The 19,838-nt window shown below is 43.1% G+C and overlaps 1 protein-coding gene across 6 annotated transcripts in view; it reads left to right on the forward strand.

Annotated features, from left to right (window-relative positions):
* Positions 1 to 18,224, forward strand: part of LOC306777142 (protocadherin alpha-C2-like) — a gene marked incomplete at its 5' end in the record, with an annotated part of 118,870 nt that extends 100,646 nt beyond the window's left edge. For 3 of the 6 annotated variants that reach the window (XM_079268147.1, XM_079268145.1, XM_079268146.1), the window contains 3 exons: positions 7,062 to 7,126; positions 7,750 to 7,835; positions 15,088 to 18,224. In XM_079268147.1, the coding sequence (XP_079124273.1) occupies positions 7,062 to 7,126; positions 7,750 to 7,835; positions 15,088 to 15,395 (459 nt within the window). In that variant the 3' untranslated portion in view covers positions 15,396 to 18,224. Of the gene's footprint in view, positions 1 to 946; positions 3,503 to 7,049; positions 7,127 to 7,749; positions 7,836 to 14,745; positions 14,793 to 15,087 lie in introns of those variants that run through there. The other 3 variants (XM_079268149.1, XM_079268150.1, XM_079268148.1) reach the window with 3 other exon arrangements.
* Positions 18,225 to 19,838: the final 1,614 nt, after the last annotated feature.

Below are 19,838 nucleotides of genomic sequence, written 5' to 3' on the forward strand. Positions count from 1 at the left end.
AAGGACATGGGAGTAATTACAGGACAGCCAGAGTCTGATGATTTGGGTGTTCATGTCACAACCTGCAAGGTTTAACCACGCATGCGCTGTGCTGCTGTCTTCAGGTTCCTGCCGGCAACATATTGTCTCACAGGGTTCGTGTGACACTAAAAGCTACTCCTCATTCAAAATTGAAGTAATGTGAATCAAAGTCATACGCTGAACATTACAGAGTTATTGCACCAATTCGCATGGAGTCTTTTATTATTTAATTTTTTTTACAGTTGGTTTATTTATGTTTTTCTTTTTATTAAAAAATATATGTATTCTGCTTTCATCAGGAATCTGGTTATCAATTTGTCTCGAGTGTTCCCGAGTAATTGCGGGTTTGCATTAGTGACGAAATGGCTGGTTCATAAATCAGTTCCCCAGCGCACAATGAAAAGGGCGGTGGCGCTGACAAACAGAGGGAAAACGATTGTGTCGAAATATTTTCCCTGAAATCAATGTGTCGATGAAATTGACCGCTCCATGCACGGCGTCCAAATTTGTAGATGAGATAAAACTCCCGATTCTTTTTATTTTTATTAGATGGTGCTCGATCATTTTATTCGGAGGTGCTGAAATGTAGCCATGCATCGTTTGAGCGAGTGGCTCCCCCTCCCCTTTTGCCCACAGACGCCATCGCATGTAGAGAGAGAGAGAGAGAGGGAGGGAGGGAGGGGGAGAGCAATAGGCAGCATCAGTGAAAAGAGCCAGTGAAATTTAAAAACAGCAGCCAGCACAGACAAAGGAAAACATGGATGTACAGGGGAAGCTTGTCTTTAAACAGGCACCAGAGGGGATGCCGTGGTCGTCCTGCACATAGTGGGAGTTATGGCCGGACTATTCCCCCGTTTTTAATGAGGCGGGTGCGCTCGCACAGCAAGCTGAGAAAGCGGAAAGATTTCTCCAACCGGTCTGCAAATTCTGCCTGCCTGCGATGGCTGTAACGGCGCAATGCTGTTACAGTGTGAATGAGAAAGTGCCTTTTTCTTTGTATTTCGTTATTTTCGTACTCTGTGGCCTTACAACTGCACAAATCCGATACTCTATTCCGGAGGAGCTGGAGAACGGGGCATTGGTCGGTGACATTGTCCGGGATTTGGGTTTGGACCTGAGAAAACTTTCCACGCGACGAATCAGAATCACATCGGACAGCGGACGGAGATATTTCACCATCAATCACAAAACCGGGATGCTGGTGGTGAGTGACCGCATTGACCGAGAGACAGTTTGCGAGTTCAGTGGCACCTGTTCACGCAACCTGGAGGTGGTCTTAGAAAATCCACTGGAGGTGCACAACGTGGAGGTGGATATTTTGGACGTGAACGATAACGCGCCACAATTCCCTCGAGATGAATATCAGCTCGAGGTGTCGGAGTCCGCTCTCACCGGGTCCCGCTTTCACATCGAGGGAGCTCAGGACGCAGATGATGGCTCCAACTCTGTGAAGCAGTACCGCCTCAGCCCAAACGACCACCTCGCGCTGGACTCAATTAAGCCCTTTAACAATGATAAGCACATCGAGTTTATTCTCAAAAAGCCATTTGACCGCGAGCAGACGCCCTCACATCAGCTAATCCTAACAGCAATAGATGGAGGCACCCCGCAGCGAACTGGCACGGCCAAAATCAATGTACGTGTCCTTGACGCCAATGACAATGTACCTGCGTTCAGCAGCTCCGTGTATAAAGTAAAACTGTCCGAAAACTCCCCAAGGGGCGCTCTCGTGATCAAGTTGAATGCAACAGACCCTGATGAGGGCTCAAATGGGGAGGTTTTTTACTCCTTCAGCAGTTACACACCAGAAAGAGTCAGACAGATGTTTTCCATGGACACGGACACAGGGGAAATTAGGGTGAAAAACAACATAGACTATGAGGAGACCAACTCATATGAAATATACATACAAGCAATGGACAAGGGGCCGGCTCCTGTGGCAGTTCACTGTAAAGTAGTTGTAGAAGTTTTGGATGTCAACGACAACATTCCTGAGATTGTACTGTCTTCACTCTCCAGCCCTGTACGCGAGGATGCCCGGGCTGACACAGTTGTAGCATTAATCAGTGTGAATGACCGTGATTCCGGACTAAATAAACAAGTTATGCTGGAGATCATGCCCCATCTGCCATTTAGGATCAAATCTTTCCGGAACCACTACACCATCGTCACATCCGCTTTCCTGGACCGGGAAACCATCTCGTCCTACAATGTCACCGTCAACGCTGTGGATGGAGGCACCCCACCCCTGTCGTCTCAAATGACCTTTAAAGTGGATGTTGCAGACGTGAATGACAACCCACCTCGTTTTGAACAAACATCATATACTGTTTACATCACAGAGAACAATGCTCCCGGTGCACCTCTGTGTGTTGTCAAGGCCACAGACGCTGATGCTGCAGAAAATGCACGCATCACCTATACTGTCCTGAATGACAACAACCATGGTATCCCTGTAGCCAGCTACATCAGCATCAGACCTGATAAAGGTCAAGCCTATGCCCTGCGAGCCTTCGACTTTGAGAAGCTGAGAGAGTTTCACTTTCAGATCAAAGCCCAGGACAATGGTGTGCCTCCCCTCAGCCGTGTGGCCACAGTGTATATTTACATTATGGATCAGAATGACCATGTGCCCAGGATAGTCTACCCACCTTCCAATGGCAGCCGCACCACAGAGACGCTAATGAAAAATGCTGAAGCAGGAGTGTTGGTCAGCAAGGTGACTGCGTGGGATAGCGATGCCGGGCAGAATGCTTGGCTGCTCTATGCCCTGGAGCAGACCGACGCAGACCTCGACCTGTTCAAGGTGCACGAGTACACAGGGGAGATCCGCACCACAAGGCGCGTCATTGAGGACAACTCCACCTCCTTCCTTCTGACAGTGCTGGTGCACGATAGCGGCTTGCCACCACTCTCCTCCACGGCCACCATCCATGTGCACGTGATGGAGCTGCCACCTAAGTTGACCCCTGACCCCAAGCGCATCATCAGGCCAAACAGCCCCCTAAAGTTTTCCAATGTCACCCTCTACCTCATCATTGCCCTGTGTGCCACAACCTTTGTATTCCTGGTCACCATCTTTGTTCTGGCCATTGTGCGTTGCCATGCCTACTGCACACAGCCTGGCTCCTGCTCTCCATGTTGTGTATCCAAGAAGAGTGTTCCAGAGGTGGGAGCCGGTGGTGGTGGAGGAAGAGCTGCAGGTGGAGGAGGTGGAGGGCAACCAAATGACAATGTAGCCATGCGCCGTGACCTCAAAGGGGAGCCGCATTATATTGAAGTGCGGGGAAATGGGTCTTTGACCAAAACGTACTGTTACAAGACGTGCCTGACCGCCACGTCAGGAAGTGACACTTTTATGTTCTACAACACGGGACGGCCGCACAGTGGCACCTGGGGCTCGGGGTACGTCACCAGCCACAGCGGACAGAGCCAGTTATTTGTACGGCGTCTCAGTATGCCAGATGCAACTGCCATTCAGGTGTGTGTCTGGTGTGATGTCTGTGTTTGTTGTTTTAGATTTCCTCATAACAGTAAATGACACACAAAGCACAAGCCTTAAAAGGAAATTTCTCAGAGTTATGGTTCAGGTTTTGCTCTAGGGCGGTCTTATTGCAGTTGACATTTACGGCTCTGGAGCTGTTAAATCCTTTCATTTGTTCTCCTGGCGTGTGACATCTTAAAACTATTTATTTTCTGACAGCTTTTTCAGGTGTTGGACGATGGTTATTCTTGTACAAAGAGGCATATGCATATTTATTAGGTTAATCTCTTGCATAGAAGACGTCTTTGGAAAAAAAGGTTACAATTCATAAGCCACTCCTAGGATCTGCTTAGTTTTTTAAAGTTCTCTCAAACTCATTCATACAATCTTTGAATGTGTCTATCAGGATGTAGAAAGATTGACCACCATTTTGTTTCTGTAAAGGCTTCCATTATTACATCTGCTGGTCTTTATGTTACGTTCCATCTAACTTGAGGTCAACATCTTGGCAAGTGTGGGTAGTTTCTCTGGGCTGTGTTTATTTGAGTGGGTAAGTGGGTGCACTCTGATTTGCTGGATGTGGTAGATGGTGTCTCTGTGTGCAGTCCATGCTTGCTGAAGACCAGTTGTTTGGTGATTCAGAGTATGAAATGTTCAAGTGCACCTGTCCTCCACAGTTCTGCAAAACGCTGTTATCAAAATATTTGTTATGAACCATCTCTCTCACTCTGTCTCGTTCTTTGCTCCATGTTACCAACTCTCTTTTCACAACAAATCAGTAGCTTTCAGCTTGTTCACCTATGACCCCACACAGCCAGTGTCATTTGTCTACTGTGGGCAGAGTGCCACAATATCCAGTAGGTCCAGAGGGCATTCAGTGGTCAGCTCTAGAGAGGAAGAGTCTGGGAAATAGTGCAGCCTTCGCCGGCTGTGAGAGCCACCAGTCCCACTGCACCAAAATATTCTCTGCTGGTCACGTACCTCTCTGGTACTGAGCAGTAAGCCACCGTTTGGGGATCTGTGCAGAAAGCAGGAATACGGCAGATACCAGGTCTGTGTTTCGTTCGATTAAGGCTTCATTTCATGGTATTTTTGCCGTTATAAAAGATTGATGTCAATATGCACAGAATTATTTGCAGACGTTTTGGTTGTAGTAAAACAAACAGTATAATTAACCATTATTTGTTTTGTATGTGGTTGTGTTTGCTCCCAGAGCATCTCTGAGTCTGTCTGTGCAGTGCAGAAAAGAATATTAGAGTAAAATATGTGATGAAAAGGACTAAAGAATTGTTATCACTTGGAGTCTTCCTCATTAAATGCCAGTCATGTTTGCTCTTGCTGTGTAATTAACTGGCAGTGATGTGTTTCTCTGTGCTGTGCGTGGATTGGCTCGCTCTGCGCAGTTAAGGCGGGGGAGGAAAGGTGATTGGACACAGTGTTGATGGCGGAGGTGTGAGCTCTGTATCCATGCTAGGAGTGTTCACTGAGAGAGAGAGAGGGAAGATTGGAGAAAAAGGCGTGATAAGGGTTGAGCGGTCAAATAAAAGAGTTCTGTATTGTCTGATTTACAAATTGCAAACAGGCAAGGAAACGAATACACAATAACTCTGGTTGTTCGATTTCTACTTAATTTGGTTTCTCCCTTTCGAATTATGAAACAGAATGCATTGATATCTTATCCTCCGTATGAGTCACAATTGTTTTTGTTTGTCTGTTTACATTTATTACGTTACATTTATTGCACGTATGTCTTCCCTTGAGAGTATATCAGACTGTGAACATGTTTAGGTTCCAGATGCTTGTATCTAATGTGTGTATGTGCTAGTGTGTGTGTGTGTGTGTTTTAATTTACCCCCATGAACACCATACGGCCAAACAGACTTCTCCCTTCGGCCACAAACATTTAGCAAAGCCGTTTAGTCCCATTTGTGGACAATCTGGTTTTATTTGAATGTTTTTTCTATCACTCTCTTCTCACATCTTGCGCAGTAGGCAAAACTAGGGAAGAGAAAGAGCTTTAGTTTGACTGTGTTTTTAATGCCATACTAACACCTTTTTTCCCTTTCAGTATAAATCTAAACTAGCATAGCCACTGATTGTTTTTTGAGGAGGGATTATCTTCGAATAACCAAGTGCACCCCTTTGTTTTCAGTACGGATAAGTGTCTCCGATGCCACAGTGATTTTTATCCCTGTAGACAGTCTGCTCTGTTTGAATGACTCCAGTATGAATACCAGGCTTCTCTCATTAAGACCAAATATTGGATTTCCAGGGTGATTAATGTCCACTGCAGACTCATAGAGGTCAATGCAGCTTCATCAGCAAGTGAACATCTGTCATATTTGAAAGGAAACGGGATTGCAGATTGGTCTCTTATGAACTGCATGGCCAAGCAAGGATAACTTAGTGTTGTCAGTCAGATTGGTAGCTCTTTCCGTGATTTATGGTGAAATTAGAGACAATGCAATCTCATCTCAGTTATGTGCTCAGGTTAACTGCACCGTGAGCTGCATCACTGCTGAATTGTAGTTCTCTAACCACATTTTGTCAGTTATTATAATGTAGTGTCTTAATATATTTGTGACAGTATAATTCATCTGAAAGAACTGAAGTCTCATTTTAGAATGTTACAAATGAATTTAGTCACTGGCAGAGGTTACAGTGGTGTAGTGTCCCTTTGTGTCTGTTCTGTTGTGGTGTATCTGACACCAGATGCAGGGCCGAGGGGGTTAATCTGATATCTGCCCTCCCCCCTCCTTTCTCCACCTGTGTCCTTCACATGAGTGAAATGACAAAGGGCGGTGGGTAAAACATAGCCTGAGCTCTGCACAGTTACCATGGAGAGATGTGTCGGACTGACTCAGGAAGACCGTGTGCCAGTGACACTTTAGGTTTTGATCAGTGTTAAGAGGATATAACGGGGAGAAAGAACTCAACACCACAGGAGAGGGGGCTGAGAATATACAGTGGCAGAGTAGAGGAAAAATACGGCAGACGATGCCGTATTTCAGTAATGTTGTGAAGACTGAGTTAGACATTTTAAAATATTATGGTAGAGTGATAGAGAATGTAGAAGAAGGGATGGAGAGCATTATAGGTAGAAAACTGATGCTTTGAATTGAGTCAGTCATCAACACCTACGAGAGAGTATATGAGAGTTCTGCAATGTTTCCATGGTAATGGACTGTACCACAACCATCTTGGAACGAGTGGACTGACCCCAGATGTGTAGCCTCAGGGCCTATGTATCACAGTACCGGGGTCAGTGGGCCGCTGGAGTGAAATCTCAAAGTTATATTTTTTAGAGGACATGGCTGGAAGAAGGGAGGGGATGGATGGGAGGAGTGTACCAACAAGCTTTAAGTCATCATTCACTTCTCTCCAAAGGCAGCGGCAAGCTGTCACTGCTTGTGTGTGTGTGCGTGACGTTCTTTGAAGGTTTGTGTGTTTATGTACGTGACGCGCATGCACTAGCGCTTCTCCCCATGACTTATTCATGAGACGTATTGGCTTTCACCCGTCCTTAAGGCTCAATTCCTCTCACTCTCTCTTGCAGGCCAAAGGTCCGACTGCCGACTGGAGATATTCAGCCTCCCTGAGAGCAGGAGGTGTAATGCAGAGGTAAGTATCTCATTTTTCATTCAATTTCACCTCACCAATCAACTTCATTATGTTTTGTTAAAGACCAAAAGACGCTCACACTATACTCCCATAACATTCGCCCATCTGATTAACATTCTCTAACTGATTGATCTTAAACATCAACACATTCCTCATCAAGAATGATTGCTTCCTCTTTGAACAAAGTTTCATTTATCCACCTATCAGTCATGTAACATATCCTCAAATAGTCCACAGAAATGGCCAATGGAGCCAAACTGTGGATTTAAGATGTGAAATCACATGAACATAAAATTACATGCAATTATATATTCAAGTCAAATGTAATGCAAAGGCATTCTTCTGTCAGTTCAAAAGAAGAAGCCTTGTCATCCTGCTGTGGACACCAAAGATAATAATTTCATACGAGAAGCAATCTCGTATGAAACAGGGATATTAAATATGTGGGAGCTTATATTTAAGTCACAGGAAACAATCATAATATAGAGCTTCACAAAGTATTAAATAACGTGCATGTATTCTTTATGTTGTGCAGTTTAATTTAGCATGATTTACTGTATAATATGCGAGAGAACGCCTTTCCAGTGTGTAAAATGTTGATCTTTGTTTTTTTTGTGTTTCAGCTCAGTGCACATGGAAGAGTCCTCAGTCATGCAAGGAGCCCAAGGTGTCCTGGTTCAGAACTGGCCCACTGCATCCAGCGCCGCCAGTAAGAATCAGTCATGCTACTCTAACCGAAACCAATCACAACTAACACTGTCTTAGGCACAGTAAAAAATACTAAATGTTACTCAAATAGTAATAACCTTCTATAATATAGTTTAATTACAAATATTCAGACAAAACCAGCAAAGCCTATCTTATACCAAAAACTGTAGATTCCTCAAGAGCTTATCAAACCACGAGAGAGTAATAAAAGGAGGAATACAGGGGTATCTGCTACGTGATCGGCCACTCCTTCCACTTCCCACTGCTGCAAGGAGAGGAAATGACACATTCTACGTAGGCGTAGATGGATATCTCTGCTCTCTGTTTCAGGAAGGGAGACAATTCAGACAAAAAGAGGGCGAGCAAGAGCCAATAGTGAGTTGGATCATCAGCGAGATGTTTACAGAAGCCTCAGAGGACAAATTAGAGAAGAAGAATAAAACAGTTACATTTCCTCTCCTTTTAATGTGGATCTTTAAAAGTCTCTTTATACGTGTCTGAGAGACTGTATTTTACACACACACACTCACTCACAAAGACCAAGATTATGGGGTGGTGATGTGGGCAACTCATATTATTTTTAAATATTTGAATGTGTTTGTAAGCTTTCATCCTTTTATATAAAATATGGACATTTAACGTGATGCATATGTGCATTATATAAACTTAACAAGCAGTTGAATGCATTGTTGATAGATTATAGAATACAGATTATGGAATATTGCTCTCATGAGGGAAACAATATTTTAAATAATTTTAGCCATTAAACATTGCCAATGAAATTGCAAATGTGATTCAAATTCACAGTTTTGTTCAAACAGAAGAGTAATTGTTGGCAGTGCCTTCACTGTGAAGCATCTGCAGGAAGGTGACGCACATAGAAGTGTCAATTTCAGCTTGTTGAGAATCATGAAGTCTAAATTTATCATTTTACACCATTTGCCACATTGTTGTTATCAGATATGCTGAATTATTGCCAGGCGACAACATACTTACTTGTACAGTTTCCACTTTGCTCATGAAGATTGGTGCATTGTCCTCTTTATATGTTAAGTAAATATGAAAGGAGAGCATGCAGCAGAAGTCCTTTTATTTATGAAAAGACAAAAATACAAAACGTCTTTTCTCTATCAGGGTGAAAAATAACTCACAAAGGCGCAAACAAAGGACTGCAAAGGACCTTATTAGAAAACAGTGCTAGCTGAATCGAAAGAACAGCAACTCTGGAGCAAAAGAAAACTCAAAATGACAGCATATTCAATGTTGGATGACATTTCACGGACATTGTAATGTGAATGTCATTGCATACGATGGCACATTCCCTTCCCTTAACCAAGATTTATGACCAAAGATTCACTGCGTACAAGAGAATTCAGTTGTCAAACTCTTGACTTTCATCGTGATGACAGGGAGGTGGGGTCAAAAAGCATTAGGAGTGAAGCTGAGAAAAGAGTGGCCTGGTAGAGAAAAAATGAAGGAGGAGCGAACTGGAGTGAGAATGACAGTGTAATTAAGTTTCGATAATGAGGTGATTTGTTGTAATTAGGAAAGTAGAGATGGCTTGGCCTGGTGTTTGTTATAGACAGGAGGAGGCGGTGGGCTGGGCAGGCAGACAAACTACCCACACAGTAACTACTGTCTCTTCCTATCCACAAGCACACAGCCTCCTCCGCTCTGCCATTGATTTGTTGCTGTGGCTGAGGACTTACAGCCTGCAGGCACTTCAAAACATGAGAGATGGGGAGATAGAACCGAACAGGCTGTAGTGACGTCTTCAGGGTGGGTCCGTGGTAATAAGATCAGCTGGTGAGGATTTAAGGTGGTCTAATTGAGCTGTGGCAGTTTAAGAACAACACATTGTGCACACGCTAATCTTGCTTTGCCTCAGGGCTAGCTGGCCTGTCACATCACCATGAGTCACAGTCTGTGCTATTCATAACTAAATCATCTTGCTTGCGAGGCAGACTGGGGTCCTGAGGTGGAGAGCAGGAGTATATGGGAGTTGGGTTTGTTGAGGGAATTGTTTCAGTCCGGGTGCTGTGCCAACATGGTGATGTTTTACCTCGCAGTCTATTTTTTGCTTCGACGTGAGACACGGAGGCACATCCGACAACGCCCCTGTTTCTATCCCTTTGATTTAGAGCGCGTGGATTTGTGTGTCTGTGTCGTTTGCATCTTGTTTAGTGTTTCCGTGTGAACGTGCACGTGTGCTTGCTCGGCTCTGTTTCCGAGTGTGTTTTGGCTGCCTGCTTTGTGTGCTGCTCCTGCTGTGACAGATGGAGCGCAGCCCACGCCCAGATTAACAGACGCACATTAATGAAATCAGGGTTCTGCTTGCTGTCTGACTCTCTCGCTCCCTATCTGTTTCTCGCTCCCTCTATGTCTTCCTCCTCACCGCTAACCAAAGGCACACAGGTATTCAGAGAGAACTGTGCAGTATTGCATTAGGGATTGAAAAAGAAACAAGGGAATAAGCAATAAAGGATACGGTGGAGAGGAAGGTAGAGAGAGACGATGAACATAAACAGTTCGGGAGGGAGTGGCAATGACTAAATCAGAGGGATTGACTGTAGCGAAGTCTGCAAAGGAAAGAGAGGAAGCGGCGTGCGGCTGCTGTTGCTAGGGGAGGGTTCGACTAAACACATCGACGAAGGAGGAAGAGAGAGAGCTTGCAGCATTATTCTCCATCAGCACAAGCGCTGTCACCATGACACCTATGTCCTACTGCTTCACTGGAGGACGTAGTTTCCAAGGCAACCATTCATGGCCCCTTATATTGGCAGGAGGGAAGAAGGGCGGGAGGGAGAAGGCTGTTATATAGAGGGGAGTGCAAACATATGGTGTGGGACAAAAGCTGCTGAAGGAGGGGGGGGAAGAAAAAAACAGACTGGCATCAGGTGAAGGACAAGACAAAGGGAGGCTTTGGCTGAAATGCACACACATGAGCAAAAACTAGAACCGGCGGGATGGGGTGATATAATTAAAGGAGGGATGGATGTGTTTGGAAGGTGAGAGTTGGAGGTAAGAGGTGTAAAGGGAAGGAGAGAGCAGAGGAGTGAGCAACAGAAGGAGAGTGCCCTACATTCACTTGGGCGGTGGTGTGCTGCAGAGGTGGATGCAGGTCTACTGTTTTCTGCATCACCCAAGATCGCTGGAATGTCACTGGAATGTATTCACAGAGAAAGACAGAGTTGATGCGAGTTAACGGTAATCAACTGCAGCAAGCATTTGTCAAGGCACAAATAGACGAAAGGGTGGAGGCAAAATGCCAAGTGAAAAAGGTGGACGAGAGGACACGCTACTGAAGATTTATGCTTCATTTTGCCATTTTGTCCACCATCTGCAACATGATCCAGCTGGGAGCAGACAGCAAGGTGCTTGCCCGGGCATTAAACCCAAAGAGACACACACACACACACACACAATTGTATACTCCAATATGCTTATGCAGAGGAATAATTGCTCACAATCAGCCATCATTATCGTATTATTACCCACTACAGTTTTCTTTCTTCATTCCATTTACTGTTAGCAGATTTGGGAATATATGGTAATTTATGCAGACACAAAATGTATTCTTCTATCACCAACCAGGCATAGCAGTGAAAACACAGGTACATGAATAATAATTAGGTTTTGAAGAGACAGCAACATCACATTTCATTTTTATCACAATGAGCACACACTGCTCAGCACTCTAACAAACACAGTGTCTATCTTGAGGAAGGGTGTGGTCCCAACTAACTGTTTGCTATCATGACAATCACATATTTCTTTACCACTGCAGTATGAGAGAGAAAGAAGAAGAAAAAAATCACACCTTCAGGATCTTTTCATCCTTTTTTTCCCTCCTCCCACCCTCCGTTTTGGTGGTGAGCATCATGTTTCATATCTGCATCCCTGCACTCCCTGGCCCCTCTTCTTCCTCCTCCTCCTCCTCCTCCTCCTCCTCCTCCTCCTCCTCCTCCTCCTCCTCCTCCTCCTCAGCTAGTTATGTAACGCTGCACTGCGCTCCACTGCGCTTCTGCCCAACTTGACGATGGTAGGGCGAGACAAGGGGATGAATAAAGTAGACGTGGCAAAATGGAGCTTTGGTGATTTAAGTGGCTGTGAAAACCCTGGGCGGCAACAGGGGAGCGATGGGACATTCACACGCAGAGATTCAGGGTTGACGACTCCAGAGATCAAACTCAGGGGAAGATGCAAAATGATTGATTTCAGTGACTTGTGTCACTGTAGTATTTCAAATACAATGGGTTTAAAATTCTGCTAGTTGAAGATACATTGAAGAAATGAATTGAGCTCACGGCAAATAGGACACAAATAACCCATCCTATCGAATGTGCCTGGTAGTTATCATTGATGGACAAGCTGTTTAATACCCAATCACATTAATGTTACCATAAACACTGATTGGCATGATTAAGACGTGTCAATAACTGTGATGGACGGGTGTTGGCTGGCTGAGTTTTCACACAAGATTAGTTGAAAGGTCAGGGGAGAGGATAGAGAGAGGGGATGGCAAGGGGAAAAAAAGGAGAGGGGCTTTGCAAGAGGAACAGAGAGGAGAGAAGAGAGGAGGTTTTGCTCTGCAACAGCCATCGACAAATCAGATTTAAGCAATGGCTGTGTGGAGATGAGTGTTGGGCGAGATGAGTCTGTTGCCATCGTGAAGGAAGAGACACAGAGAAGAGTGAGAACAGTATGAGGAGACCGATAAAAGGGGTTCGATATAGAGGGAATTGATGCACAGCTGGCATCAGAGGTCAAACCTCATACTGTCAATGTTGTAGTATCAAAATGACACATGTAAGAAAAGTGTAAAAAAGAACAAAATTGATTATACCTGAGGGAATTAAATATGAAGTTGAAAAAGACAAATCAAAAAAGGGGCCGCAACTAAGAACTATTTTCATTACTGAACAACCTGCCAATTATTTTCTCAATTTATCGTTCAATAGCTTGGGCTATAAAATCGTAAAAAGTACTCATCACTTGCCTAAGCCCAATGTAACATCTTCAAATTAATTTAATTTTTTCCAACCAACAGTCCAAAACTCAAAGCTATTCAAATTTGCAGTGTCATTTGTTCATCAACCTATCACCTTCAGACTGAATCTGTGTATGTTTAGATTCACATAAATTTATTTTAGCCCTTTTCTGCCTTGACTTGGATAATTTCCCTGCAGAAGAAGGAGCTTTACAGCAGTGTGTGTGTCTGTGACTAATTGGATCGTATGCCAAGCAAGAGATGTCATGTTTGCCATTTACTCCATGAATCCTTCACTGTGAGCAGATCTCACTGAGAGCTTGTAATTGAAATGGGTAAAATGTGGAAAGGAAAACAAGTAAGAAACAAAATATGAATGAAACATGAATCGTCTCTTGAATTAAAGCTTAGTAATGCCAATGGGCCATTACATAGGGCTGACACTCGAACTGCATATGCGGCTCTTGTTTTGTCTCAAAGATGTAATGGAGAATTCAGCTAAATCCCTATGGCCACTTTGACCACCATCTCTTGTATCAACCAGATCATCATTCCTGGATACATTTCAGCTTATACCCAAGAGTACATTCATAGTTTTGTCATAACTATGTTTGCATTCACTATTTCCAACTTTATTTAGGATGACAGTTCATTTTGTGTAAGAGATGCAGCACGAAGGAAACTGAAACCAAACGTATAGTGTATATTTTGGGGCTGCCTGGGGAGATGGTATTCTCTGCCCTGGCTACTGTATGAGGTCAGGCTTCTTCCAGACACTGTTCCTTCTGGTTGGATGGAGCCCTTCTCAGTTAATCTCCCCTTTGGAAAGAATCTCAGAAAAGGAGTCATAGAAATAAAAGGAATATGTGGCAAGTAGGTCATTGCTATGAGGAAATAACCAAAGTGGTTGGGTCTTCTGCTGGTAGACTGTGTATATGTTATATACTGCATGTAGACATTCATATAATGATACACACCCATACAATGAAGTAAGGGAGTCATCTTTCTTTGATGCATGGTCAGATAGGTTGCTAATGTCCTAAATACAGTTACACCTGCCAATTACTGAATACTGACGTGTTTACTTTGTGCCCACTTTTCTTGCTTTTCTTGCAAAACGGTTCAGTTAAATTACACTAATATACCGTATTACCTTTCTCAGCCTTTAACATGATGATGAAGGGCTTAATGTTTCATCAAACAGTGCCCGGATGTTAGCTTTGGCCAGGAGGGAGCCTTTGATTCATTGCCCACTGAGCAGTTTGTTCTTGTAAACCTCCCATTAAGTTACACCACCTCCAACCTTTTGTAGCATGTCATGGCTGTTCCCTCAAGGAATGCCACTTATTGACCAATTCGATTTTTTACAGTGGCTGCAGGGGATATCCATAAACTCTTCTTACAGCCAAAGTTTTGACTCAGTAGGCCTGATTTATGTATATAGCCGTGCAGGGGACTCACATTATGTGAGCTCAAAAGATGCAGTTCAGTGCAGGGATTTATCTGAGAAGAACTACAGACTATGAATAATATGTGTTTATAGAAAGGCTTGTGGAGCTAATTCCAAGGAGTCATGAAATATGCATCTAATGAAATCAAAAAGAAATGGAAGGACATAAAATCATGCACAGTAGGAAAGCTTGCATAGAAAAAAAATAAAAGCTACCACTATGTTCCTGTCATCCTACGAACGTGTCCGTTTGGTGCAGTAGCTGCTCAGCAGACTACATGTTGAACTTTATATTCAGCCATCCTGAATTCTATAGAAACCTGTACCAGATGTGTTTTTAAATGAATATCGTGGTTTTAGAAATATGTGAGATCACTGTAGCCATTAATATATAAATTAATTAAATATCTATCAATGTTTCTTATTAGAACTTACAACTACCACTTGCACCTTCTTATATTTGCTTCTTAGAGACGGATACAATTCCACAGAAAACTGACACTGTAAATCAGGCAAAGGTTTGTAAATCCATTATGATATCTCCTAAATGTGCATGCATGATGGACAAACACAACTTGTACGTTAGATGACTGGCAAATTGTCCTTCTTAACTGGTGTGTTTCATAAATAACCAAAGGTGCAAAAGGCTTGGTAATTCTTCCCTAGTGTGTCTAAAGAATTCTTTACATTACAATTCTGAGAGTATGAGTCCATCAAAGTCAGTTCATTGATAACATAATATTGTAAAACAATAACCTCATCTGTTTGAAGCAAGTAGATAGCAAACGATAACCCATCATCCATCTGTTTCAGATGCTGAAGGAGGAGAGGTGTCCCCCCCAATGGGTGCCGGAGTAGACAGCAACAGCTGGCACTTTCGCTATGGTGCCGGCGGTCCTGGTGCACCCCCACAACACCTGAAACCTGGCAATGTTCCCCCAGAAGCCTTCATCATCCCCGGCTCACCCGCCATAATATCCATCAGACAGAACCAGGGAGGAGAGGACGACAAGAGCGATTTCATCACCTTTGGAAAGAAAGAGGAGGCCAAGAAGAAGAAGAAGAAGAAGAAGGAGAAGAAAGACAAGAAGGATAAGGGGAAGGATGATGGAGATGAGTAGAGAAGCAGAAAGAGGAAACGGCAAAGAAAAGGGCGTTGTTAAAACAGAGGTACCAACCAAAGTCCACTGGGCAAAAAGAAAATGTGAAAACTATTTCATATTTTCCAATTTCATTTTATTACCTTTTTTCACTGATAATATTTTGAAAAACCTGGCCTCAACAAGATTTATTTTACCTTCAGTCCGTTACTGAGGTAAATGATTGATCTTGCCTTGATAAACAATAAAATGATTGATTTTGCTCCACGCCCCTATGTGCCTATACACCGTGAGTAAACTCACGACAGTCAACTTTCCCAGTAAAAAAATGACCACTCTTTGCCCTAGTCTTGACTTTATTTTTCTTTTAACCCACTGGGCACGTTGGCACCTCTGTCTTACCCCCTCCCCCAACTGATGTGTAAACCGTTCTCTCTGAGAGAAGACAAATACTTTGTACAAGAACAACAAAAAGCTCGGTGCCAGCCAAGGAAAAGAAGAACGACGACAGAGAAGATTGAGACAGATGCATGGAGCTGGACACGTACTACTTGTAAATAGCACAGGAGTCACTGAAACTAAGGCTTACATGACACTGCTGCAGATTCCTCTGATAATTACCAACAGTGTTTCCTAAGATCTCAATGAAACCACATGCACACATACGCATGCTCACACATTCAAACATGCAAACACAAATACACATACTTACCATGACTAAATAGACATGGAGCGCACTTAAGACCTAGAGAGAGGGTGAGAAAAAAAAGGAGAGAAAATCAACTCGCATCAAAGAAATGTGCTTTAAACTAGACACTGCAAGTGTTTTTTTGTCCTGCACCGTCACCTACGTGGTGCGCATGTGTACATCAACTCTCTCAGGATGGAAGCAGCATCCTTTGCAACCACTCTGTATTTGCTCACTGCATTTGAAGGACACAGAGCTTCATCTCCTGCCGGAACCCCAACTGAGGAATGCAGAGAGCACCGGAGAGATGGGAGGATACCTCATGTTCTCCTGAGGATCGCCGAGGGGAGAGTCCAGCTGAGCTGGCTTGTGACTCCGCTTTCAGTCAGTGGACTCTGATGAAACCTTACAGAATATAAGGAGAGTCTTGAGATTTTGAGAACACCGTCTCTTCTCCCCCTGCCGCAGCAAAAGCCTAATGCTTTCTGCTTTGAATGTTTGGTAGCAACCAGTCCTTACCTGATTCCTTGAGTTTACAACTGCTCACTTGCTTGCATTTGCCACGAGCCGTCCTCTCCTCCCCCAACTGCCTTTTTCCCTGGATCACCCATCCTACTGACTGCCTCTTCATGTAAAACGTTTGTGAACTGGTTCTGTTGTTCATTTATTCTCTAAAGACATTCCCTGTTCCATACTCCTGCATTTTTTTTATTTTCTTCCTCACAGCTTTAACTGCTTTTTGAGTGTCGTGCCCACCCCCATTTACCCTCAGACACTGCCCCTCACCCCTGCTCTGACCCCCTGCTCAGGATCGATCCTGGGAGTGGCCTGCTCTGAACATTGTGGTGTGCTGAGAACAGCATGGAGTAATGTGGATGAGGCCTGGGTAAGCCCAGTCGTGGGTCTACGGCCTGAACTCTTATCAGATGTCTCTCGAAGTGCACAACGGTTCAGTGCTTTTAACTTGCGAATACTAGCGTACATTGTTAATTTCCTGTGCGTAGCCACTGATGAGAGGGGACCAGGTGGGATGAAGCAGATTACAGCAGTGGAGGCCTGGGATAAAGTGAGGAGATATAGGTGCCGTGGGCTGGCCCTCCATCTCCATGTACAAGAGAAGAAAGTTGTTCTCCAAATTGATTGTTTAGGATCGTTGAGTCACATATTAGCTTTTATCTACGCTGTAAATGTAGCGTAGGCTTTTCATAGATTGTCTCTGCATTAGTAATTGAAACCTGCTTAATATACGGGCATCTCGGGATTCCCATCCCACAGCTATATCCCACCAATCCTCTCTCAGGAGGTTTTGAAGAAGGGGCACGCTCATGCCTCAAGGCCTGCTTCCGTTTGTTCCCCTCCCCTGCCTGTAACTTGTTGCCACGTCCCCAAAGTTTTGAGGCTCAGTATGACGTCACTCCATTAAGTGGCTGCTGCATGTACTGCTCTAAGGAAACACATACTATATAGAGAAATATATATATAAATAGATAGATGGCTATGATTTTATTATTTTGTATCATTTTTCTTCATTACTTGCACAGGAGATATTTGTATGTGCTTCTGTCTCTGCCCAACTTCTATGTACTACAATCTTCACGCTCCACAGATGTTGTATGGCATCCACTAAACCTCTTTAGATATTTGTAAATGCTATAGTGTGATACCTTTCACCGCAAGTTTATCATTTTCCTTTTACCAACTATGATTTTTGTTTTTGAAAACAAAGCAAGAAAAAAAAGAAAAAAAATCACTCTGTGTCCAGCTTTGACATGACGATCTTACTAACACTGTAATATTGTAACTGAAATATGTATGATCCTATGATGAGCTATCACTTCCCTTTCACTCTTAAAAAAAAGAAGAAAATAAATAAAAAAAATATTCCAGTGTATAAAAAGATATATGTAGTGTATGCTTGTGTTTAGTGAGCGTTCATGCTGTCATTCTTTCCCAATGTATGGTGGTGAACTATGGTGGCAATGTGCTGTCCTAAATGGACTTGCCCAGATCTGTTGTAAAACCCTTTTTTAGTAGACCCGCTCATCAACTGTGATAGTGAAGTAGTGAATTTCATTTATTCTTTGATTTTTTTTGGTTTACCTAAATGGATACAGTGGTAATGTGTTTTGTTTATAAATCACGAATAAAGTTTTCTTTCTTAAAATAAATTTGAATGTATTGTCTTTGGGGAATTTGTGTGTGTGTGTGCCTTGACCTTTTTCTTTCTCTCTGTCATTTGAACAAATTTATCGCAATTCAATGAATTGGCTGAAGAGTAGACATACAGAATGGGATAGAATTTAGATAACAGCTTTGTTTAGGTTTTTATTCAAATGGTAAGTTTTTTTGAGTACACAGTTCATCTTTAATTTGATAAATACTGTGTAACGAATAAGCAGGTTTTTAATTAAAATATAGCCTTATGTAATGGAAACCTTAATTATAAATCAGTACCAGACTTGTACTTTTTTTTACAGTCGAGGCTTTTATCTCTGGAGAGATTTTAAAAAAGGGTCAATGTAACAGAGTGGGAACGAATTAATCCCGAAGAGAAGAAGAGTACATCTCTTCAAATCAGTGAGGGCAGGACTGTCAAACTATCTCCAGGCTGCTCTCCTCTATGCCACATGTTCACATCCAACTTCTTTATTTGCACTGGCAAGCACTCAGAGCAGGACACAGGCAGAATGACCTGCCCTTGTTGAAAGCCATGGTCACAGATGGTCCAAAGAGTCCCTTGTGAAAAGAAGCTTCCAGGCGCATTTTTTTATTTAATAGAGTGGCCAAGTAGATTTATTGTATCCCAGTGGATGAGTTTGTAGAAAGAAATATCACAATAGAGAGACATCACTCATGCTGGCCTAGATACAATGCAGCATAGATAATCAATACTTTTATCCAGTCATCTACTGAGCCAGCTTAATGGTTTCATAAAGGCTCATTTAGAGCTCTAACTACAACACATCCTATTCAGTTGTTTTGTTTATCTGGAAAAAACAAACAAACGACTTAATTCCTGTGTCTTTAAGCTAAAGCTCTTGAAATATATGACGTTATTGAAGTCTCCCTCTCTCCAGTTTTGGCTTTCATCTTGCCTCTACAGAAGGGAGATGAGAGGTTCAAGAGTTCATGTTGAAATAATGCTTTTGAAAATGCTACACCCCAAATCTTTATTTCATTCTCTCCAGGAGACAGACAAAATCGTTTCTATGGTTACAGCTATTTAGGAAATAGTCACTATGGCAACAGCCTTATATATTTAGCAAACAGAGAAGGGTTGAAACGGTGGGTTGCTCAGGATGGGGTCAATGTGTGTGTGTGTGTGTGTGTGTGTGTGTGTGTGTGTGTGTGTGTGTGTGTGTGTGTGTGTGTGTGTGTGTGTGTGTGTGTGTGTGTGTGTGTGTGTGTGTGTGTGTGTGTGTGGATCTGTTCTTTCATATACCACAGAAGGCACAGAGGACTCTGGCTGATATTATGATGATGCAATACCACAAACAGTGTCTGTGACTCCTCGATGGCGTTTTACAAAAGAACAACACTTTTAACAAAAACAACTAACACCCACACATTTAAAATGCATACTGGTATATATTCCCATGAGCATTCGTGCTCCGGTCTCTCTGAATGTTGGTTAATTTCAGTCATACAAACAAAATGATAAACAAGGAAATTGGCTCAGTGTGCAGGAAAGTAGCCTGCAGTGTTCGGTCTGCAGAGCAGTGAATCTCTGGCGAATGAATATGGATATATGGCAGAGTGAATAAAGCCATGCAAGC

This window comes from Melanostigma gelatinosum (assembly GCF_949748355.1).
Source record: "Melanostigma gelatinosum genome assembly, chromosome: 5".
In the NCBI taxonomy this organism is placed as follows: Eukaryota; Metazoa; Chordata; class Actinopteri; order Perciformes; family Zoarcidae; genus Melanostigma; species Melanostigma gelatinosum.